General features: G+C 37.7%; 2 protein-coding genes across 17 annotated transcripts in view; one reads left to right on the top strand and one right to left on the bottom strand.

The window, feature by feature from the left end:
• BMAL1 (basic helix-loop-helix ARNT like 1) overlaps positions 1 to 3,929 on the top strand; it is a 104,326-nt gene extending 100,397 nt beyond the window's left edge. For 8 of the 12 annotated variants that reach the window (XM_030831447.3, XM_060303485.2, XM_030831442.3 and 5 more), the window contains 2 exons: positions 1,832 to 1,934; positions 2,686 to 3,928. In XM_030831447.3, coding sequence (XP_030687307.1) covers positions 1,832 to 1,934; positions 2,686 to 2,846 — 264 coding nt within the window. In that variant the 3' untranslated portion in view covers positions 2,847 to 3,928. Of the gene's footprint in view, positions 1 to 1,831; positions 1,935 to 2,685 lie in introns of all 12 variants that reach the window. The other 4 variants (XM_060303490.1, XM_060303488.2, XM_030831455.3 and 1 more) reach the window with 2 other exon arrangements.
• A 224-nt stretch (positions 3,930 to 4,153) lies between these two features.
• The window catches only part of BTBD10 (BTB domain containing 10), a 71,854-nt gene continuing 50,337 nt past the window's right edge, over positions 4,154 to 25,670 (bottom strand). For all 5 annotated transcript variants that reach the window (XM_030831466.2, XM_030831457.2, XM_030831461.2 and 2 more), the window contains 5 exons: positions 22,906 to 23,008; positions 21,295 to 21,415; positions 11,209 to 11,406; positions 8,578 to 8,688; positions 4,154 to 5,259 (listed from right to left, as the gene is read on the bottom strand). In XM_030831466.2, the coding sequence (XP_030687326.1) occupies positions 4,949 to 5,259; positions 8,578 to 8,688; positions 11,209 to 11,406; positions 21,295 to 21,415; positions 22,906 to 23,008 (844 nt within the window). In that variant the 3' untranslated portion in view covers positions 4,154 to 4,948. The remainder of the gene's footprint in view (positions 5,260 to 8,577; positions 8,689 to 11,208; positions 11,407 to 21,294; positions 21,416 to 22,905; positions 23,009 to 25,670) is intronic.

Below are 25,670 nucleotides of genomic sequence, written 5' to 3'. Positions count from 1 at the left end.
TATACTCACAATAAAATAATAAATTTAAAAGCCAGCTTCATTTAAGAATGTCCTTAATAAAGCAGTTAAATAATTTTATAAAATCCTTGAGTAAATCTTTTTAAAACTGTTACAAAATGGGAAGTGTGCATAAAGCACTTGTGCTGCACACAAAGTATGATGTTGTCTCAAGGAAAAGCACTTGTGCGACTGTTTGTTATAAACCAAACCCAATCACCTTTTTCATAGGAAACCATTTTTACTGTCGCAAACTATGGTTTTTCAGACTTGGGTATTTAGTGTACATTTTCTTGAAAATGAATGAACCTGCGACTTCAAAGAAAACAACTGACAGTGATAAAATTTTAGCTTTCAGGCAAAAATTAGAATTTTGGGGAAAACTTGTGTCTGCTACTTTGAGCTTGACTGCTTCCCAAAACTTAAGATAGTTCTGATGTAGGTAATATTAACAGTGGTGATGTTTTGATGTTGTACAATGAAGTGTGTCCACATTTGGAAGATCCACGTAACTCAGTGAACCAGTATTTTCCAAATGACTGATGTAAGATATTTCAAAATCATGCAAAGGTAAAAAAGATCCATCCTAATTGCCTAGATACACCAATGGATTTCAACATAAGAGTATCAAAATTTCATTGATATGGTTTCAAACTCCACATTGCAACTAATCTTTAAGAAACTTCAGCTTGCTGAGTTTTGATGTAATATCAGAGAATACCACGATTATTTGAAAAGGCTGTTAAATAAAATATACCTCCCTTTTCTAACTGCCTATCTATGAGAGGCCAGAGTTCCTTCAGATATGTATTTCAAACAACATACCTAAACAGACTGAATGGAGAAGCAAATGAGAATCTAGTTAAATTGTTAAGCCAGACATTCGATTTGCAAAAAATGTAAAATGACACTTCTAACTTTTCGTTATTTTTGAAAAGAGTTCTTTTTCATTAAAATGCTATTCATGTTAATGTGTAATAGTTTTATTATATTTTTTAATGTATTAGCTTTAACTTCACATATAGTAAGTATTGACAAATATAGCCTGTATAAACAAAAGCTCTTTGGAGTCCTCAATAATTTTTAGAGTGTAAAGTCTTTTTGAGAGTCTCTTCAAAAAGTTGAATTGCGGAGATAAGGTTGTAATGCCATCTACTGGCAAGGCCTGAAATCACTGCCTCTCCTGAAATCCCAGCTTCTACCAAACTGTTTCCGCACCTACATCCAAATACTTCTCAAAGGTGCTTTTCTATGAGACTCAGTCATGGGGGGTGGGGAGTTGGGGGAGACAGAGTTCTGCTACTGAGGAGTGGTAATAATACTTCTCAGTAGCCTCTCTTAAGAACTTAAACCGGTGGTTACTAATGTTGGCATCTGTGGTATAACTATAGTGATGATTTATTCTAGTGTTTTGTTGTTCATTTGCGACTCCTCAGAGCTGTGTCTCTTCACAGTGTAACAGCCCTTTCTTCTTCAGCAACATCTGTTGCTGTAAGAAGTTTTCCTCCCTTACAGGGGACCTGCCCAGCTGGGCTCCCTGAGGTTTAGTCCTTGGCCTTAAACATGTGAATGCTCTAGGGATTTTATTCAGCCTTTAAATTGCCTGTGTGGGCTGAATCCAATAAAGAGAAGACTAGTCTGGGGGAGAGGTTTTTTCCTTACTGTGACCATTCCTAAGAGTCTCTGCTGTGAAATCATCCGATAAGAAACTGAAGCCATTTGAAGCTTTTTCTCCCCACCTTCCTCTTTTCAACATGCTTCATTTTCTTGGTGACACTGCATAAAATACTGATTGAAACTGCTGATGATGAGAAAACTTTACTTTTGTTTGTAGATTTTAAATGGAGGGACTCCAGACATTCCTTCCAGTGGCCTACTACCAGGGCAGGCTCAGGAGAACCCAGGTTATCCATATTCTGATAGCTCTTCTATTCTTGGTAAGTAGCATTATTATTCACTTCCAATGCAAAGAGCTTACAAAAAAACATGTGGCATAAAGTCAGTTTTAAGAACTGAACTGGAAAAACAAACCAGTTCTAGGTAAACTTGATAAGAACAAAGTAAAGGTTTAAAATTTGTTTAAATCTTTACTTCAAAGTTGAGTTTAATGGTTGGATTCTCGCTGGGGTCCAGGTCTGTCCCTCGAACTCAAGAGGCTACAGCGCCCTGGACATGGGCTTTCTCCCAGTGTGTGGAACATAATCTCTTCGGAGGGAGAGCCATGCAGGTTCAGATAAAGCCTAAAAGGGTCATCAGTAAGCATTTCAGAGGGTATTAAAAGTCATTAAGCCAATGAAGAGTTTGCTTCTCCCACCCCACCCATCTTTTTCTCTACTTAGCTTTCTAGATCTTTTTTCCCCTAATCTCTATCTTCCTATTTTGTTCCTTCTGTAATAATTCTCTCCTTATAACTGGTTATATCAGAATATTAAAATGAGGTCAACTCATACTTGATACTCTTCATTGAATTTTAAGTACTTTCTTCTTAAAAAGTTGGGTCTTCCCTCTGAAAAACACCAACGTTAAAAAGAAATATGGCAACCCACCCCCCCAAAAAAGCAGCCTCTCTCATCCTTCTCACCCTACTGTTAGGTATAACGTTCTTATTAAAAGTGTGCTTAGGAACCGCTTACTAAAGTTAAACATGCTTTGGTATTATCACTGACCAGTCTTCATCTCTTTGCACAGGTGAGAACCCTCACATAGGCATAGATATGATAGACAATGATCAAGGCTCAAGCAGTCCCAGTAATGATGAAGCAGCAATGGCTGTCATAATGAGCCTCTTGGAAGCAGATGCTGGGCTCGGTGGTCCTGTTGACTTTAGCGACTTGCCATGGCCGCTGTAAACACTACATGTTGCTTTGGCGACAGCTACAGTATCAAAGTGCATTACTGATGGAGTTATACAGTCTGTGAAGCTTACCGGATAAGGAGAGAACAGCTTTTATGTACTGTCTTCATAAAAGCCATCTCAGAGCCATTGATACAAGTCAATCTTACTATGTGTAACTTCAGACAAAGTGGAACTAAGCCTGCTCCAGTGTTTCCTCATCATTGATGATTATTGGGCTAGCTGTGGATAGCTTGCATTAATTGTATATTTTGGATTCTGTTTGTGTTGAATTTTTTAATCAATCATTGTGCACAGAAGCATCATTGGTAGCTTTTATATGCAGATGGTCATTTCAGATGTATGGTGTTTTTACACTACAAAGAAGTTCCCCACGTGGATATTTCTTATACTAATTGTATCATAAAACCGTTTATTCTTCCTTGTAAGAATCCTTTACTATAAATATGGGTTAAAGTATAATGTATTAGTTAAATATTTTTAATAAATGTTTCCCTTGTTCTATAAATATCGTTCACATTTCAAATAATTAGAAAAATCCTACAGGGAAAAAAATGCCATAGGGCTGGATCATCAATTTTCCATGGTGGGTGTGTGTTTAAGGATGAGCCACACCAAAAGCATTTACAGTGCTTTTCTGGCCTTCATAACAATTCTAGGGCATACATAATTTCCCTGTTACTAGTTTAGCTGTACTGTATTTTTGCTATACTGTAATTTCAGTTTCTGTGAGAGCAAAGAAAGATGTTACTGCTTAAACACAAACTGCAAATCCTCTGAAATTTTACAAAATCAAGATTAGATAGAACAGACTGGCTTCTCTAATGTACAACTCCTCTACTACTCACAGCTGTATGGCTTCAAACAGTAAGTGACCCTGGACCCAAAGCACCTAAATACTTCTGATTTCTTCATGAATTGGGCCACGGAATATTAACAAAACAAAACAAAAACATTTTCATGAAAAATTTGCTAGGCAGAACATCACAGTATAATGGAGAAAACACTGAACCAGTGTCAGAATTTGGCTCTGAAACTTACTTAAGGTTACTGTAGGACCTAGTAAAGGTATTTCATCCTTCATATCGGTTAGGCTAGAAAATGAAAATATTCCCTTTTCAGCTCTAACAATGTTTTGGATTTATATTTTATAATTAGTGGGGAATATAAGTGCCTCATCACACATATACCAAACTGGAGTTCCTTGAGCTACCTGGTTTCTAGTTATACTGACACCAACAAGACAAGATATCTGCTAATTATGAGATGGAAAATCTGGTCAAGGTGGTTATAAAGATCAGAAACATTAAAACAATGGAATTTTATTTTGATGAAAAACGAGTTTACAATCATTTAGTAAATGAAGAGCAAACACTTCATCTTCCTATCCCATAACTCAAAAAAAATCATTAGTAAATAAATATCTGTGAACAGATTAAGGGTAAGGCAGACTGGATAATAAACCACCTGATGTTCACACTCCCTGCATGTGACTCACTTGAAAAGGATGAAAACGGCACTGGAGATAACTGATATGGGCACTGAATCTCATCCTAATCATTCAAATAAGCCCAATGATACTCATTTTTTGCTCATCATGGGCAGCAAACTATACACATTTCACTGAAAGAATACTCTGATAGAAGCACTTATTTAAATTATATTGTGCATCACAACTATAAAAATGGCTTGAACAGTTCCACTTAACCACCATATATAAAGTGCAACTATATAATATTCTACATTTTATCTGGGGTGTGATGAATATCAACCTAGACTGAAAGTACCCCAGCTGCCAATTTCCACCACTTCTGAAAAGATCTAGATGTGTGAAAAAGGACTGTCCCCCATACAAAGAACCAATTCCACAAACCTACCGGTAAACAAATACATTTATATAACTGGAACCTCAAGATGCTAGAGTTGTACTCACTTAAAAAACCATTCAGCTACCTTTGGTCTTTAAAAAAGTCTACACTGCAATATCCTAAACATCTGTGCATCTCACAGTGCAGAGAGTGGCCTTGCAGTGCAGGATGAGGAGAGTGCAGCGTCACTGCGAAGAGTAGCATGCTATGGTTTCAAGCAACATCACCATCACAGCATCGGATTCTGTGCGTCAGGATCGAGGTCATTGTTGCTAGAAGGGGGATGGATAGGGAGAATATCCAGCTCATCCACTTGAGGAGTTGGGTGCATGACCACCAGCTGGTCCTGGGGAATGTCTGCGGCAGCTGCTGCAAGGTTGGTGATAGATTTACTCTTTACGCACTGAAAGTCTACATGCCGACTCTTTCCTTCTTCCTTCTCCCAAGACATTCGAATAAAGGGCCTTTGGACATAGTTGTAAATCACTTCTGGGCGGCCCCCAGGCCTTTTCTTTACTTTTTCTTTGTAGGTTGGATAACCTGAAGGAGAGGGAGGTTTTAAAAACTGAGGATACGCACACACACATGTATGCACACCCACATGGGTCCCCACATTCCTCACCCAATTTAACCTAAAGAGGGTTACTGTAGTTCTTGAACAAACAAAACAAAGAAGGGAATTCAATATTCTATCCCCTTGGTCATTAGTTCAACAGCAAGAAACTGAAATTCTACTGATGTAATTCACAAAACCTCCCACCATCCACCAACTACCAGAATAACATGCGGAAAGCATGGAGGGGCTGGGTCCCTAATACAATGGTATGTAATCTAGTGCATCATGGGCTCTAGTTGTATATCCTTAATATCCCTGAACCCTTCCTTTCGCAGGATTATCTGGCCTCAAGGCCTGCAACTTACTGCAGTATTAGCCTTCTACTTTTTTTTTTTTTTTTTTTTTTTTTTTGTGGTACATGGGCTTCTCACTGTTGTGGCCTCTCCCGTTGCGGAGCACAGGCTCCGGACGTGCAGGCTCAGCGGCCATGGCTCACGGGCCCAGCCGCTCCGCGGCATGTGGGATCTTCCCGGGCCAGGGCACGAACCCGTGAACCCTGCATCGGCAGGAGGACTCTCAACCACTCCGCCACCAGGGAAGTCCCCGTAGCCTTCTACTTTCTTTAAACGTAAATCTCATCTTCATATTTTTCTGGGTTTTTCTTTCCTTTTTACTGTTAAGTGACAAGGAGCCGTAGAACTCTCCAGCTTCGCTAATTCCAGGTACTTCTGCACCTAGGTCAGCAAAGCCAATATTTTAACCCCTATATCATTTAAATGTTACTACTCCCAACAACCAGGCAGTTCATTTAGATTGGCAATGGACAAACTGCCAATGGCCAAAGCAGCTGTGGACAAAAAAAAAAACGTTGCTTGCCATGTCAGTAAACAAGGATGTTGCGGCCATCAAGCCATCAGCCACTGCAGCCACCCCCACCCAAGGATGCTCCTGAGGGGAATTCAGGATGGAGAAAAACAGGATGCTGGCCCTAGACAGTTAAGATGCGTATTAAAGGAATAATTGCAACAAGCCTAGACTCCTGCACCTCCCCAAACATAGAGAGGCGCTAAAATCATTAACTTGAGATGTCTGTTTTTTTGTGATGAGCAGTAATCTTCTGATTTTTTTTTTTTTCCAGCAAAAACTCCTATATATCCTGGCTCCTCCCTTACCTCTTTGGAACAGTTTCTCAGAGCTGTCTGAGAGGCTGTATCACAGGCTATAGTCCTCAGTAAGGCCACCAAATAAAACATAATTCTGAACATTCAGGTTGTGCATTTTTTTCAGTCAACACAGCTTTCCCTAATTAATTATATCTTCCTCATCTTAGATGATAACCACTGAAGAGTAACAACTGGTAACAACCATCCTGGTTTCGGAAAAATTTCAGTCATTTACTAGTAAGGCAATTTCTCTGAAGACATACTTTCCTTAGATGCTATCAAAAGTTCCTTCTCTCCTTCCCACTAGCATGAATTGCTAGTTTAGACCAAGTACTGGTGAACATTTTCTGTAAAGGGCCAGACGGTAAATATTTCAGGCTTGTAGGCCATATGGTCTCTATCACACCCACTCAACTATGCTGTTGTAAAGTGAAATCAGCCACAGACAATACATAAATTAATGAGCATGTCTATGTTCCAATAAAACTTTATAAAAAACAGGTAATGGGCTGGATTTGGCCCATAGGCCATAGTTAGACCATAGTTAGAATCAGAAAAAAATACAAAGGCCTCACATAGTAGGGACTCAATTAAGGATTCTTGCATAGGAGGATGTTATGTAGGCATCGTAGGTAGCTAGTATATTTAGCCACGTGTGGCGTGTGTATGTGGTTGAGGTGAGGGGGAACAGGGGCAAGGACTAAATACCTTCTAAGGACCTTTTGTAGAATGTCTTCTTCGTTTCATACTTCCACTCAATTACCAGCTGAAGGGCAGCAGTAGAGATCAGAAAGGTTTCTACCCTCTATTATTCCCTTGTCCTTGATTGCTTTTGGACTATTAAAAGTCTTTAAAATTCCCATCTCAGTGTATTCCACTCTGCCCTCCACACAGAATCACCACTCTAACACAAGTGTAATCATATTACATCCTTGCTTTAAAACTACCAATGACGCCCTCATGCTTAAAGAGGAAGGTCCATCCTCCTCAGCACAGTATATAAGGCTTTATTTTTTACAATCTAGTTCCAACCCACTTGTCATCAGGCTTCAGATCAAATAACTGCTCCCCTGCCCACTCATCTGAAGTAGCTCCCTCCAGTTACCTTCTCTTTAGCTCTGAAAGGAAACAGCTAAATCCCATCGTTTGCAAAATCACAGAAGAGGGGACATACTGGTGAAGCTAATGTGTCCTCTTTTTTAAGCCCAAAGTTTCCTCCCCTTCCCACAAAGACCCTGTTTCTGGTCATTCTTCCATATGTCTCAGTAGCCCATTACAGCGATCTCCAGAAGCTTATCTGGTCATTGATCTGAACACCACAATCTTCGTTATCACAAACACAGAAATTACTATGTGCTAGGCCCTATTTTAACTCATTCTGTCCTCACAATAACCCTATAAAGTACTTATTAATGCTCCCATTTTAGATGAGGAAACGAAGGCAAAGAGAAGTAAAGTGCCTTGGCCAAGGTCATACAGCTATTAAATCATAGGCTCTGAACACAAGCAGTCTTTACCCTTTACTATGGTATGCCAAAGAAGATATTTTGTTTTTAGTAAGGACACTTTAAAATAAAAGAAGCATCTGACAAAAATTCATTTAAATCATAAAGTAAAAAGCAATCTAAAAAGTATGCATTTAAGTAAGATGAAGTATATTTGCAATTCAATTTAATTTGAAAATAAGCTATTATACTTTAAGACACTAGTAAGCTACTAGCACTGTTTTTACATGAATTTTCAGAAAGTACTAGATTTTAATTCTGTTGAGCTTTGATCACGATCACTACTAGGCAGAGTCCTGTCAGTCTTACGGGAATATACACACATGCGTGCCAAACACACTCCATGGGCTTAGTCAAAAATGCATTAAGTCGGGCGACAGCAGAAAAGACAAATTCATATCTCAATATTGCTAGGGATCTTATGGAATGAATAATAATTTCTAATGGTCTTCTATTTATCATCTCAGATAAAGGAAGCTGATTTTTGTTATTTATATGTCTACTGCATGAGCATTCAGTAATCATTTGTCTGAATTTTTCTCAAAATATTCAAACTATATTCTCAATGGGATCCAGTTGTTTAACCTTGCTTTTTTCAAAAGAAAATTAATAGAAAATAGTGAAAATGTCTTACCTTCTATTCCCAATCTAATCTTCTTAAGACCCCTCTCCTTCAAAACTGATTTGGCCACATCTCTGTTTTCAATGTACTTGAAAAATCTATATAATTTTGTGCTATAAATAACTGGAAACAAAGAGACAAAAATATTTTCTTATTAAAATCAAAGTACTTGGAGATGACTCAAGTTCATCTTGATCATCAAAGGGGCCTGACAACCCTAAAAGCCCAAATAATGGATGCAGTGATGCCAAAGGATGACTAGCCAACATGACAGGACAATTCAGTACAGTTAATACATAAGCAAATGTCTACATAAGTTGAAACAAGAAAAGCTTTAATAACCAATCAGATAACCCAATCCATAGGAAGAATCTCCTTCTGAAAGATATATCATATACAAACTTATTGGAATGGGATCTGCCCCAATTTCTTCAAATAAAGAGAACCAAAAAAAAGGTATCACATGATTATCAAGCAGGCAAAGTAAAGGACTTTGCTCTGATGCCTACAAGGCCTCATCTGGAGGGGAAAAAACTGCCTTGTCAGGAAGTACAAAATGGATACATCTTGCATTTCATGGATTGAGCAACTATTAATAACTCCCCCCAAACAAAGGCCCACCCCACAAACTGTTTTCCATTCAGGCGAACAGTCCCATTTAATATAGATGTTAAAAATGGCAGATTCGAGCATGTTCTGCCTAGGTTAGTCTGTTTAGAGCAAACTGGCTTTGCAAAGGACAGACATTCCACTGACAACATGTTGAGTCTTCCAAATGTGCTGGGCACTTCAGGGAGTTAGACTGATGGGCCTTCCTCGCCTTCTCTCTTTCAGGTGGAGTTATCTCCCTTAAAAGGTGAACTGCAAAGGTTTTTTCAAAAAAAGAAAAACACACTCACAAACCAAACATGCTGGTTTAAGAGCCAATAAAAGGAAAAAAACGTATACAGAAGCTACTCATGGAGTAAATTTGTGATTATTACTACATCCTTAAGACTACTGATATTATTTTAAGATAAAGATTTTTTGACATCTCAGAATGGGTGGTGGTAATAATGTCACATTTAGGAAAATCAGGCTGAAGAGACTATCTCATCTCTGTCTACTCAAATGTATCTTCTTTACGTTGGAACATCTTGGCACAAAATGAAACATATTTATAGACAAATTGAGTAAAAATGTTTCCAGTCCTTTTAAGCTTCAATGTTTAAGGTAAGAAACAAAAAACAAACCAAAAAACATTGAAATGAAAAGCTCAATAACTAAAAAGGAAAAGCCCAGGTCTATTATTATTCCTGTATCACCATAATATCATTTCTGTGCTCTACAGCTGGCTCTACTCTCTCGGAGTCAAACTTTTTGAAAAGTAAAAGTTTGTTCATTCCTTTTTCTACACAGAAAATGATTTAGTGTATTTCTTCTGATTTTTGGTAACCTTTTATTTTTCCTGTGCTTTGTTCAACTTTTTATTCCACATATTATTATAGAAAACCATTGTCAGCAAAGAGCCTAGGAATGAGGAAATAGTAACATTTTATTATTCTAACTGTCCACAGAAGAGTCAGAATAGTTGTTCAAGTGTATCATGCAAAGGAAATGTCTCAATGTAAATTCTGAAAAGCGCTACGATAACGTAATCTAATGAAAATCTTTAGAATTAAAATAAAAAAGAATACCACTTAGTCTGCTTTATTTTTAGAAAAGGGTAAGTAAAATGGAAAAATGAGAGCTTAAAGGGCTCCATACTTTCTATAATCGTGTACTTTTTACTTAAACCCTAGTCCTTACCGAGTCAACACAGACTGGAGGACAGAACAAGATGTTGGGCTATTTTACCTAGCTCCTCAAATCATTCTTTTAACTCTTTTTCTCAATCTATGAAGCTGTTCAAAAATACTAGATTGGGTTCACCATGAAAACAAAACCAAACCAATATGAGATAAATTTTCTAACAGAAAAAAAAAATCAAAAGGTTCTAATCAGAAAAGGTTTGGAAGCGCAATAAGAAAAAAGTCACTGCTGCTCAAGATGTGCCGTTTTGGTCAGAAATACCTAAAGTTCTGCAAAGCTTTTCGGAAGGGTCACTGTTATCCTCCAGGAACACTTATGACATTAAAAAAGGAATGTCTTAGAACTTAAAGTCATATTTGCAATCACTGAGTTGAAGCTTCTCATTTTATATACACATAGAAATTCATCTTAAAAAAAACAACTTATTTTTTTATTATCTACTATTCCAGGATCTACTTCTCTTGGATGCTTCTAAATGCAAAGAAAAAAAATCATTAAGATCCAGATACTCAACAAAAAGCAAACCATTTCTGTGCATGACATGGGCGGGTACACTTTTTCTGTAAAGGGCCAGATAGTAAACACTTTGGGCTTTGCTAGCCATGCGGTCTTCATTCCAACTACTCCACTCTGCCATTGTAGTGCATAAGCAGCCACAGACAATACATATAACTTTGTTTATAAAAACAGGCAAAAGGCTGGATTTGGCCCACAGGCTGTAGTTTGCCAACTCCTGGTATAAGTAAGAGTTCAACATACTTTCTTTATAAAAACTGTCCTTTGATCAATATTGTAAAAGATAAAGAGAAAATCTGTGATGATTTGAGAGAGAAAATATGCCACAGGACTTACTTTGTGAATATTCTTCTCCCATCTGTGGTGGATACTCTTCATCCCAATCAACCACATCATCGTCTGTAAGCACCACTATGTGGCATTCACGTTCCCCACTCTGGGCACTAGCTACCATGAGAGGCAGAATCATTTCTTCCAGGTAAAATTCGAACTGTCTACGAGCACCATCATTTGATAACTCATGCATTAGGGCACCTGAAATAAAAGCCACAAAAATATCTTCATTTTGGGGGTGACTGATAAGTAAAAGAAGAGCAGAAACAACAAACAAAACAGCAGAGTAGTTCAGCATCTACTTCAGGATCCTGTAGACAATATAGTGGTTATTCTTTAGTCAACAAAACTTTGCCCAGGAAGAGTTCTTATGGAACTGTAGAATCTTACAGCAAGAAGGGCCAATTAAAGCCATCCAACACAAGCCCCTTCATTTTACACATCATGAAGCAATCTGCCTAAGGTTACAAAACTAATTTGCACAATCAGAATTAAGTCTACCCTCCAGGGTATTTTTTACTACATCATTTTGTCTTCCATCAATGTATGCAGTTATATCTTAAAGTATATCCTAAGGATATTTTTTCAGATTATCCATACGAAATAAAATAGCCCCCATATTCCATCTCCCACATTTTCTTTCTCAGAAAATTATTTACAAACAACACTGATATTACTGTGTAGGAAGAGGAGTGAGATGAAAAGGGTCAACTGGCTTTGGGATAAGGATGGTAAAAGGTCAAGCAAAATATAGCACGGTACAGGAATTACATTGCTTATGTGACCCTAGAATTGAGAGGAATGAAAGATGCACTTCACTTGATCCTTCTTAAGTACAGCCATAATGAACAACTTTAAGTTTCCAAATACACAGTCACAAACTCACCTGCACTGACCTAATCATTTTTATTTTATTCCTATTTCAATGGCAATGTCCTATCTCTTATCTAAGGCTCTACCATCGCAGGAACTACTGGGAGGGTAAGAGAAGACACTAAAACTCAAATCTGTAGTCTCCCAAATTAGAGCTTTTTTTCCCCCTACAACATGTTGTCTAATTATATAATAACTATTAATATAATACATGATTAAATAATTATAATATTATGATTTAGCCATGTCTCTCTCTAGGCTGGCTACTTCTATTGTGATTTTTAAAATTCCCTTTATAGTCAAACTCCTATATATATATATAAACACATTCTCTTTCCCCTAACTTCTGAACCAATTCCAATCTGACTTCCACACTCACTACTCAAAAGAGCCCTTGACATACAGTCTCCAAATGACCTCTAGATTGTTCAAGACAATGAACATCTTTTTAAAAAACTTTTACTGAAGTATAGTTGATTTACAATGTTGTTAATTTCTGCAAAGTGATTCAGTTTTACATATATTCTTTTTCATATTCTTTTCCTTTATAGTTTATCACAGGATATTGAATATAGTTCCCTGTGTTATACAGTAGGACATTTTTGTTTATCCATTCTATATATAATAGTTTGTATCTGCTAGTCCCAAACTCCCAATCCTCCCCTCCCCCATGCCCCTCTCCCTTGGCAACCACAAGTCTGTTCTCTAAGTCTGTGAGTCTGTTTCTGTTTTGTAGATATGTTCATTTGTGTCATATTTTAGATTCCACAAATAAGTGATATCATACAGTATTAGTCTTTCTCTTTCTGACTTACTTCACTTACTATGATAATCTCTAGGTCCATCCATATCGCTGCAAATGGCATTATTTCATTCTTTTTTATGGCTGAGTAACATTCCAGTGTGTGTATGTGTGTGTGTGTATGTGTGTGCGTGCACGCACACATACATACACACACACGCACACCACATCTTCTTTGTCCATTCATCTGTTGATAGACAACATTTAGGTAGTTTCCATGTCTTGGCTATTGTAAATAGTGCTGCTATGAAATAGGGGTGCATGTAACTTTTCAAATTAGTTTTGTCTGGGCATATGCCCAGGAGTGGGATTGCTGGATCATATGGCAACTCTGTTTTTTTTTTTTGAGGAACCTCCATACTGTTTTCCATAGTGAGCGCACCAATTTACATTCTCACAAACAGTGTAAGAGGGTTCCCTTTTCTCCACACCCTCTCCAGGATTTGTTATCTGTAGACTTTTTAATGATGGCCATTCTGACAGGTGTGAGGTGGTACCTCTAGTTTTGATCTGCATTTCTCTAATAATTAGCAATGACGAGCATCGGTTCATGTGCCCACTGGCCATCTGTATGTCTTCTTTGAAGAAATGTCTATCTAGGTCTTCTGCCTGACAATCAACAACTTTTAATCATGATCTTATCTGACCTCTTGATGGAATGCCTTACAGGGACCACTCCCTCCTTAAAATACTCTCATCCCTAAGGTCTGATACTACCGTCCCTGGTTTTCTTTCTCCTCTCTGGCTGTTCTTCTTCAGTCACCTTTGTCAACTTTTTCTCCTCCAGCCTGTCATTAAGTATTGTTATTTCTCAGGGAAGTTCTACGTTTTTTTTTCTCTCACCTTATGCTGACAATTCTCAAATTTATTCTACTAATTCTGCCTTCTATATTCTAGATGCATTATACTCAACTGCCTCCTGGAAATCTCCACTCGGATGCCCCCTCACCGGCACCTCAAACTCAATATACTCCAAATTGAACTTAATCATTTCTGTCTCTATCTCTCTGCAGTGTTTTCGAAATCAGTAAATGGCACCACCATCCACTCAAGTTCTCAGAATCATCACAGAAGAGTGCTAATCATATAACAGGCTCTTAAATATTTGTAGAATAAATGAATGAATATTTGATTCCTTTTTCATCTCTTAATTCAATCATTCCCCAAGACCTAACAAGTCCACCTCTTAAATACATCTTGAATTGTGTCATTTCCTCTCTGGAAGATGCTATTTTCCAAAGATAGCTGCAAAATCTCTTATGCCACATGCTTTTCTGCAATGTGACTTTGATATCTCCTCCCAGCAAGAGAAGTCCAATTCCTCTCTCCTTCAATTTAGGCTGGTTGTACTGACTTGCTTGTAACCAGGGGAGCACAGCAGAGGTGAGGGGAAAATGACTTGTGGTTCTGCCTTGGTCTTGGGAATGCTTGCTCTACAGATGCTTCCTCTCTGAACCCAGTCTCCAGGCCTGGAGAAGCCCAAGCCGCATGAAGAGGTCACGTGGAGCTACTCTGTCTGACAGTCTTCACTGAACGCAGCCTTTGAGTTGTCCCACTTCAGGTGCAGACATGTGAGTGAAGAAGCCTTCATCCTTTTCAGTCACCTCATCCTTTCAATTCTTCACAAGATGAGGCCGCAAACATTGTGAAGCAGACATAAGCTATCTCTGTTGTACCCTGTCTGAATTCTTGGCCCACAAAATAAGAATAATCACACTTTATGCTACCAAGTTTCGAATGGTCTGTGACAGAACAACAGTTACAACCAAAACACAGTCCAGCCCCACTGCACCCCTGCCCCCCGCAGTCCAAGTCATCAGTAACTCTAACCCAAACTACTGTAGAACCCATCAGTTGCCTCTGCCCCTGTGTAATTCATCTCCCCCACCGCAGACAAACAAATCTAAATAGGTGTCTCTAGTTTAAACCTTTGATGGCTTGTACTATCCTTAGAATAAAAGTCCCAAATCCTCAACTTGGTCCTTAAGCCTGTTATGTGTAAAAGGAGGTTCCAGATCAGTGTGCATAGTCCTTTAAATACTATCCATATAGTGATGACTCCCGCATATAAACAGCCCACACTTCTCTCTTTAGACATGTATACCCAATGCCCTACTCAGCATTTCTACTTGAAGGTCTAATAGGTATTTCAAATTTAACATGTCCAAAATCAAGCTTTTAAATTTCTGCTCCCCATGAAGTCTCCCCCCATCTCAATTAATGGCAACTCCACACTTCCAGGTAAAGTCCTTTTCTCTCTTTCCCACCTCATATTCAATCAGCAAGCAAATGCTTACAACTCTACCATCCAATATATCCAGAATCTGATCACTTCTCACTGTTTCCACCCTGATTTAAGCCACCATCATCTCTTATTTGAATTATGATAATAGCTTCCTAATTACCTCTTTGTATCTTAATTCCCCTTCCAGTCCATTTCCAACCCAATAGCCAACAGTGATTCTTTTAAAGCATACGTCAGATCAGGAATACAGCACTGCATGAGTCTACATTGAATTCTGTGCAAACAGCGAGTCCATGAAATGGTAAAACATGGCAGCCTTACAGATCATATCACTTCTCTGTTCAAAACCCTCCAATGGCTTATCTCACTCAGAGTAAAAGCCAAAAGATAAAGGCCCTACACGACCTCGCTCCCCTGGACCTCATCTCCTACTACTGACACCCTCACTCACTCCACTCCAACTATACTAGCCTCTGCTGCTCTCAAACATGCCAGGCAAACTGCTTCAACATTTGCTCTCACTGTTAACCTCTGTTTGGAATTTACTTCAATTTTCCTCTGCAATGAAAGCCTCTCATATTACTCTTTGTCCCTTCCTTACTTTTTTCTCCCTCCTCAGCACATATCACTATCTAACATACCATGTTATTTGTTCATATGTTACTTGTTTACCTTGTCTATTGTCTGTCTCCCCCAAAAGAGTGTAAGTTCCATTAGAACAGGAAGTTTTGCCTGGTTTGTTCCTGCTGCATCCCCAGAACTTAGCACAGGGCTTGGTAGAGAATGTACAGTTAATAAACATTTATTTAGTTAATAAGTTTTGTTTTCTCCCTACTTCTCTGGCCTTATATCTCACCACTCATGCTCTACCTCCTCCACTGTAGCCATGTTTCCCTTCTTTCAGTGCCTTAAGCAAGACATATTCCTTCCAACTTGAGAGCCTCTGCAAATACCATTTCTGCTGCCTGGAGAGCTTCTCACTCTCTTTTCCATTCCCTTAGGTCTCAGCATTTTTTATTTTATTTTATTTTTTTTTTGCGGTACGCGGGCCTTTCACTGTTGTGGCCTCTCCCATTGCGGAGCACAGGCTCTGGACGCGCAGGCTCAGCGGCCATGGCTCACAGGCCCAGCCGCTCTGCGGCATGTGGGATCTTCCCAGACTGGGACACGAACCCGTGTCCCCTGCATTGGCAGGCCGACTCTCAACCACTGCGCCACCAGGGAAGCCCTAGGTCTCAACTTTAATGTCACTGACTCAGATAATCATCCTCCATAGCCCCTTTACCATACACCTGTCACAGCATCTCATTTCGTCACTGAATTTTCACAGCTTTTCATTACTTGTTGAATGCCTGTCTTCCCCACTAGACTGTAAACTCCATAAATGCAGGGACAATGTCTGTCTTGTTCATCACTATATGTACTATATGCATGGAACTCATTAAAAGCCTGATTAAGAAGAAAAAAATTATACAAGTTAAATAGTAAACTAGAAATACGTAACTGGTAGGTAGGAATTAAGAGATAAATAGCTGGAGGGACTTCCCTGGTGGCGCAGTGGTTGAGAGTCCGCCTACCGATGCAGGGGACACGGGTTCGTGCCCCGGTCCGGGAAGATCCCGCGTGCCGCAGAGCGGCTGGGCCCGTGAACCATGGCCGCTGAGCCTGCGCGTCCGGAGCCTGTGCTCCGCAACGGGAGAGGCCACAACAGTGAAAGGCCCGCGTACCGCAAAAATAATAATAATAATAATAATCTGCCTACCAATGCAGGGGACACAGGTTCGAGCCCTGGTCTGGGAAGATCCCACACACTGCAGAGCAACTAAGCCCGTACGCCACAGCTACTGAGCCTGCGCTCTAGAGCCCACGAGCCACAACTACTGAAGCCCAGGCGCCTAGAGCCCGTGCTCCGCAACAAGAGAAGCCAGCCGCAACGAGAAGCCCACGCACCGCAACGAAGAGTAGCCCCTGCTTGCCACAACTAGAGAAAGCCCGTGCGCAGCAACAAAGACCCAATGCAGCCAAAAATAAATAATACATTAAAAAAAAAACAGCTGGAAATCTATGGTGTATATGTAATATCTAAAGCCACAGTGATGAATGGCATCACTTAGATTAATTGTATAGATTCTGTGAGAGAGAAGGTAGCTGAAGACAGAACAGTTGGGAAGGACCACGTTCAACGTATGAAGGATCAGGGAGCAAGTGAGAGGAAAAAAAGCAGAAGACCTAAAAGATGGATGTCGAAGAGGCAGTCTTGAAGAAAGAGTGACTTAACAGTGAAACCTAAAGGAAATGCCTTTAAAGACAAGGGTACCAGAATTACCACTAAATTTAATGTTGTTCAAAATATTATAGTCAATTCAGTAAGACAAAAAGATATAAAAAGTTTAACTTACAACAGGGTCAATTATCTACCAAGAATATAAAAGAAACAACTGAAAAACCATTAGAAATAAAACAGAGTTTGGTTAGGTGGCTAAACATAAATATGCAAAATTCAATAATTTTCTCATACGTTAGCAGTTAGAAAATCTGAACATATTCTACACACAACAGTAACAAAAATACAAAATACCAAAGAATAAACTTAATAAGACCATTGCAGAAGAAGACAAAAAAGAAAAGTGAATAAATGGAAAGACATAGCAGTTGGAGCAGGAGTCAGTATAATAAACGTGTTAATTCTTGCAAAAAGTTAACTTCAAAGAATCAATGAAAAGCTCAAAAGTTTTCAAATGATATAGTTTTCTGAATGTCTACAACAGACACAGGTCAGATTTGAGTATGTTTGAGCCTGAGGATTACTCTATACAAAGAGGGAAAGACTAATGATACTAGAGAAGATGACAGTAAGTGGAACAGTGTCCTAAACAATGCATGAAGGGATAAAAAGAGTTTATTCTTTCAACAAATGTTTATTGAATCCTTACTATGTGCCTGGCACTACGGACACAAAGTTGAAAAGGTATAGTCCCTGTCCTCAAATTCAAACTGATTTAATGCTATAAACTGAAAAATAGAGCAAGACTGGGGTGGGGGAGAAAAAGAGAGAGGGGGGCGGGGGGGAAGGGAGAGAGAGAGAGAAGGGGGGAGGAAAGAGAGAGGAGACAAAGAGAAAACATAGAAGTGTCTCTGTCGTTTCAGTGTCTCTATATTTCTGTGACTCCAAACGTAGTCTCTGCCTCTTATCTCCCTTCTCAAACTAAATGTAACTTCAGTTTTTTGATATTTGTTTACAATCCCACTATCTCCCACGTGGATGGTGCCTTTCTTCCTGGGCCTTCTGAACTGGTCCTTTTGCAAACTTTAAATTTCATTTTCCACACCACTTTCACCCTGGACACTATATTTTCATTTCTCTTAGCCCCAGGCCTTCATTTGTGAGTCCAGCCCTGGTTCTCAAAACCTCTTCTGGATTACAGTGCTTATCTGGTAAAAGAATATAAACAGTGAAGAAATTATAGTCTAGTTGGGGAGCTACCAACCGAAGTTCCTTCACTATATGGTAAGCTCTATGACAGAAGATTAACAAGTCATTTCCTCACTGTACTAATCTTCTTGCCACTAAACATAGCATTCCTTCTGCCTAAACACGCTTCCTCTTCCCTCTCCTCCAGAAAGCTTCCTCAAGCCCGCACACCGAAGTTAGGTACAGCTCCTACATGCTCATTTAGTACCCTATTCTTCCTCTAACACAATATAATTTACTTATCTGTTTTTCCCACTATACTGCAAGCATGATAAGGACAGGGGTCTTGTCTTTTCTTGTTGCTTTTTACACACCTAATATTTAGTATAAAGCGAGTATTCAATAAAAATGCAGAAAATGAGTGGTAACTATGTAAACCATTAAACAAGCTGTTATTAAAGCATATTTTCTAATACAGTTATTCACAATATATTTTCATGTGGAAATATAAAATAGCAATGTACAATATGATCCTTTAATATTTTTATTTTACTTTACCTTTATTTCCTAATTTTGCTACTATTTTTTTAAAGCAAACCCTTATTTAACACTATGTGTCAAGCACTATCCATTTAATAATCTACACAACAACCTTGTGAAGTAAGTAATATTACTGTCTCCCATTTTAAAGATGAGGCAACTAAGAAACAAGGTTTTAAGTAACTTGCCCAAGAAATCCAGGATGCTCTATTCAATATACATTTAGTACTTTTGTAATTTTAAGTAAGAGACAAAAAGACATTTTGGTGTAAAGTGCCATTACAATATTCAGTAAAAGCACATATTTGCAGGAAAAAATTCATTTTTGGACTCAAGTCTACACCTACAGTATCCTTTTATATTTTACAAGACCATTTCTATCTCTTCAAATTCTATATAGCTTTGTTGCAATAAAGTCTATGAGAATCTCTAAATTTCCAGTAATACATATTACAAGTAATCTAGAAACACAAGTATTATTTAAAGGCCAGAAGTTTAGAAAAACCATATTACACATATTTTCTTTCTATTACACATAAATATTCTTACCTTTAATTCCATGACAAATAAATGATACTTAACAGTGATGACAAGGTAAACTATGTCCAAAGGATTACAGAACTAAAATCCATTCATCTATAAGGAATCTTGTGTTTTTTTAATCTGACAGTCACCAAAATTCAACATTTAATCATATAAAGTTAAATTAAAATGGTCCCATGAATAAAAAAACACAAAACTTGAAGTCAAAGAATTATAAATTAGAATAATTAATGCTCATGATTTCAAAAAAACATTTTTTAAGATGTGAAAACTTTGTTCAAGTTTACAGCTGTAGGCTTCAGCTGTCCAGCTACTTGACTTTAAACTTTTAAGTATCATTTATATAGAAATGGACTCAAAGGTGGACCATCCAATCCTTTGTCCCTATGGAGACTTTAAATGTCTGGCAAAAAGAAAATGGTACTTAGGAACAGACCTAATAAGGCCACTCATTTGCAAGAAGTTAAATCATAATTAAGCATGAAGGTTCGCTACATTTAAATATATAGTAGTTGCCTTACAAATTTAAATAAAATTTTCCATTCACAATTTCTAACACATCAATGTTGAGAAGGTATGACCCCACTCTGCTAAACTAGTGTTGAGTTTAGGTAATGAAGTAAAGATAACCATATATCTGGGACTAACACATATCTATAATCACAGGTAGCAAACTTTTAAAATGGCTTCCCACATTATATAGGATAAAATGTAAGAATATTAGTTTAAAGACCTTCCATAATCTGGCCCCCCTATTTATTCCCATCCCCTTCCAGTCCCAATATAGTCTCTGCACCAACTAGGTTATTTCCAAAGTCTATCACTTACATCTGTAATCCCCAAATGAGTAACCTTCCTACTCCATTCTTGCTAAATCACTCCTATTCGCTCTTTACTACCTGTCTCCTCTGAACTCTTCCCCAATCCCACTAGCCCACAGTGACATATGCTTCTTCTGAACTTTTCCAACCACTTAATACACAAGTCAAAATTTGATAATTCTCATATACATTTTGACTTTTCTGTGTATAGTCACCTTTTTTCTTAGGCATGATGTAACAGTAAAAGGGAGGGGTGCTAAGGAAGGGAGTGACAGGAAAATATCAATCACAGAGTTAAGATTTCCAAAGGTCTAGACCCTGCTCTGAGACTATGTTTGAAGTTCTTGGATAAAGTCATTTAACCCTTTGTATAAATGAGGGCTAAGTACTTGGTATTCAATCTAAAATCTTTAATGACAAATACTCTTTTTGAGAATTATTTATATCTTTCAAAGTGGCTTAGGATGTTATATTACATGGCAAGTACAAAAAAATTATAAATTTTTGGTTGATGTGATCTGAGGAGTGAAGGCAAATACCACACTTGGCCAAAGCCAGGGCTCCCAAGCTGGGAGATGAAGACTGGCAACAAATGATAGAGGAGACAGTTGAAGAGGAAATCTGGGAGAGTCTATAAACAAAAAAATTATTAAAGTTGAAAGAAAGTTTTGGAAAATTACACCAAGAGCTTACAAAGATTTCTGTGGACTTTCACAAATAATCTTCATGGTATTAGTGTTCTAGAATTCAATTAAACAAATACTTGAAGTCTAGGTAAACAGCATTATTTCAGGCATTTCATTCCAATATATTTTAACTCTACAAACACTCACACACAAAACATCATACTTACTGAGATCTCTACATTTAATAGTACTATATTCAAAAGAGATACAAAGATAGTCACAAGCTTCTCTCAGTTCAGGAATAGATATGCCATCAGGACAACGGATTATTCCTGTTTTATAGTAATCCTAAAAAAAAAAAAGTAAAGAATGCATAAAACATCTAGTGCACGAGGTAGGCAAAACTTATTATTAAGCTTGGGCTGGTAGAATTTTCAAAAATCATGGTACTCTGAGGAATTGTGGAACTTTAAAGTTAGGTGGGACCTCCGTTCACCTAACCACTTTTTCATTTTACCAACAAGAAAAATTTATGTCCAAATGGGTTCACTGACTCACCCAGTTATTATAAAATTATTTAACAGCAGAGGTAAGATTAGCACCCAGGTCTCCTCATTAATTATGCATCTCTTCTCTCTACTATATCATGCTAATGTATATGTATTCTCCCCCTTACAAATTATTTGTCTACATAACTACCATGCATTTTTAAAAAATTTTTTAAGGAAGTTAAATGATATATTTTAAGTTACCTTAAATATTACCTAGAGAATTGAGCAAAATTTAAGGTTTTTAGTAAAGAACTTCAAAATCATATCCAAGTATTCAAATACATGCAAACAGAACACATAATTAGATATTCTTCTTCCAAATACTGTTCTTTGGTGTTGCCCACATTATTACGAACAATAATAGTAATTATTTCCAAAATCTACTTAAAATGCTGTTAGGGGCTGGCCGAGAACTACAGATAAGTTACTGCATAGCTGAGTCATGGAGTAAACTTATCAACTCCATTGGGGGTCAAATGGAAGTATGGGAAGCTGAAAAGGCACTTCCCCCAAAATTAAGATCTGCCTCAAGCTTCTTGAGGTTCAGAGCCACAGCAACATTATTTCTGAAGTTGCTACATGAATGGAAGCAAGACATCTTCTGGTACTTTTCAAAGTACTTGTTAGTACTGATCATTATCAACTACTTTTCCTGTCTTGTACCTCAGGATCCTCCCTCTCCTCTTCCCACAAAACTATTTAAGGTAACCATATTTTCAGACTGTGGCATAAACTGTCACACACTGTAAATCAAACCTTTATCACTGATTTAAAATTACAATAGGGACTTGTAGTATTAATTCAAATATTTCTCAAAATAAAAAGTTAAAATTTTTTTTAAGTTTTAAAACAAAGATGGTAAGAAATACATTTTAGAGATGACTTTTAAATGTTCGTAAGTGTCCATTGTTAGTTATATGCAATAAAATATTAGAATTCCAGTAGCCACATTTATTCTCTGGTAGTAAAAAATTATCAACTTACTGTATTTAATAGAATTAAGGAGGGTGGAGTAATGTGACTATAGAAATGTTACCACTAAACTCTTGAAAGAATTGCCTGTGCAGACTTAAGAGATGAATTATCCCCTATCTTATCTTTATGAAGGTTATAAAATTAATTTATTTATATCATATTTACACAGCAAAAAAAGATAAATTGTATTTTTTTAAAAAATGCCCTGGATACTTCCATAGAGATATCCAAATAGAACTCTGCTTCCAATCCAAGTACCTAACAAGAAGGGGTCAACTGATTCAATCAATACACATAAGAAAGAGCACTCACCAGAATAGCTCGAAACACAGTAGAGCCAATCCCCTCTGCCACCTCATACTCTCCCTTCTCATTGGGACGTGTAAAGTTATGTTCTCTGCCAGATCCAAACATCCTATGGTAGCAAATAATTGAGAAATATATCACTAAGATATTCCTTCAAAAGGGAAAATTGTTTTCATGTACAAAAGTAAAAAGGAATTATAATTTAAGCATTAAATTATGTCATTAAATTAGTTCAAGAATGTTTATCAGAAGTTTATTCAGGCAAATGTAATAAATGAAGGAATATTAAAATATGTTTTTGTGTGAGGAAACAGTAGTAAAGATTCCCTATAAGAAAACAAAATAAATTAATAAAATTCAGAAGCTAAAAAACTTTCCAGTCCCTTCACCTCAGGGGATGAAAAAAAACCATCAATCTAGGAGAAATTCTTATACTAATTTTAACCAGAAAAAGAAAGGAAGGAAGGAAGGGAGGGACGGAGGGAGAGAGGGGGAGGAGGGGAGGGGGAGTAGGGGAGGAGGGGAGGAGGGGAGGAGGGGAGGAGGGGAGGAGAGGGGAGGGGAGGGGGAGGGGAGGGGAGGGGGAGGGAGGAGGGGGAAAGGAGGGGAGGGGAGGGGAGGGAGGGAAAACTATGCTATCTGTGCCTTTTCCTTAAAACTACTGTCTTCAAGGCAAAGTTATTCTATAAAGAAGCACATATAGTAATCTAAACTAGAAAAAAGTAAAATAAGGGTATGCAGATTAGGTTACTTTTCACAATCTTAACTATAAATGTAACAAATTTTGCACAAGATTCTTATACTTGCATTCCAGAACTGAAAAACAAGCAATCAAATGCTGGGGTAGGGAGAAATGACCAAGTTAAGAAGAGAATGAAAATTCTAAATAAATAAGTAACAAGCTCTTAATTTTTACAAAAAGAAAATACAAATGAATTTATATTTTTTCAAGTCATATTGTTGGCCCTTTAACAATAACTATTTAGAAAAGAGGCAATTTGCAAAACAGGTCCTTCAAAATGAAAAGCTGAATGCATAACTCCCAAGAAAATTTTAAAATTGTGATTAAAGGAATTTGAACCTCTGAATTCAATGATGCCACCATTCCTAAAGTAAATATGGCTGATCTAAGTTTTCTATTCAACAATTTCCCAATTTAAATAGTTCCCTCTTTTGTTATAACACAGAAACCTATAAACAACAAAGCTTTTTTATTTCAAAGTTTCCAAAAGAATGCCAACTGTTTTTGACAGTTCCCATGAATATTAATTTTCATCCCCAAAGATATGCTTTCGTCAACTGACATGAAAAGAAGCCTTCACTGATTTGGGAAAAAAAGAAGAAGAGAGTCTTTCAGGAATCAAATGTCATGCAATTTTCTCAAATACTTGAAATTTTTACAAAAGGGGAAAGCTATACTTTTCAGATCAATATGGATCACAAACACACAAAAAATCTTTTGCATTTGTTTTAAGAAAAATGTAGCCTATCAGTTGAAGAAAAATTTCAAATATCTACTTCTACCTTTTAACTGTGTTCCTTTACAGTTTAGGTAAAAATATAAAGTATTATCAGTGTTGAGTCATACTCTTAGGAGCTCCGATCAACAATCTTCCCTATGCTTCTAATAATACATAAAAGCCTATGGAGTTCAAGTATTTGTTTTCGTACAGATGTAAAGTCTAGTGCCAATGTTAAAAGGAAATATTTGTCTACTCAAAATGTAAACAGTGTCACATGCTGGCATTTATTCGGTATTCAGAGATACTTACAAATCACACACACACACACACACACACACACACACACACACACACACACACACACACACACACACACACACACACACACACACACACGCCAAATAGTTACATATGCAACCTAGCAAAAAACACAAGGTTTTTTTTTTTCTTACCTCATGTAAACTTCCATTTCATTTATGTGTCTCCTTCGTTTTATATTAGAATGAATGGAAAAAAGGCACTAATTTTACAATTAAAAGGTGTTTGATCCTAGTTTTTTTGTTTTTGTTTTTGTTTTTTGCGGTACGCAGGCCTCTCACTGTTGTGGCCTCTCCCGTTGCGGAGCACAGGCTCCAGATGCGCAGGCTCAGCGGCCATGGCTCACGGGGCCCAGCCGCCCCGCAGCATGTGGGATCTTCCCGGACCAGGGCACAAACCCATGTCCCCTGCATCGGCAGGCGGACCCTCAACCACTGCGCCACCAGGACGCCCTGATCCTAGTTTTGAACACTTTGAAAAATCAAGTCTATATTCTTAGACAGAAGTTCCCATAACGAGTCCATATTGTCTATATCAGTTCTAGATTGTGGTTCCCATAACTAAAAACTTTATATTAATCTATTACTCCAGACTAGTACAGATTAAGAGACAATTATCTCTCCTTCATTCTACTAACTACTTGTTAATATTATTTCTTTTTTAAGTATCTACATCAAATTGATAACTCATGCTAACTTTTCAGCTAATGAAATGCTGATACCTGCTGTATTTGGAGGTTGAATTTGGGAGCCCTAAGTGAAGGAAGCATTATCACTGTTAAATTCACCTTGTTAAATACAATCTATGCTTTCAACCTATAGAGATCTTTTAGTGTCCTGTCTTCATTTAACTAATATATTTGCTATTTCTACTGGTATAGCAAAGATTATTTGAAATAAAAACAAGTTCAAGATCTGGCTCTACCACTTTCTAGCCGGATTAACTTCAGCAAATTATTTAACCTCGAAAGCTCAGCAGGAACACTGTATT

This window comes from Globicephala melas, chromosome 8, assembly GCF_963455315.2.
Source record: "Globicephala melas chromosome 8, mGloMel1.2, whole genome shotgun sequence".
Taxonomy (NCBI): Eukaryota; Metazoa; Chordata; class Mammalia; order Artiodactyla; family Delphinidae; genus Globicephala; species Globicephala melas.
The sequence above is the reverse complement of the archived record's forward strand: the minus strand, read 5'-3'. Positions and strand labels throughout refer to the sequence as shown.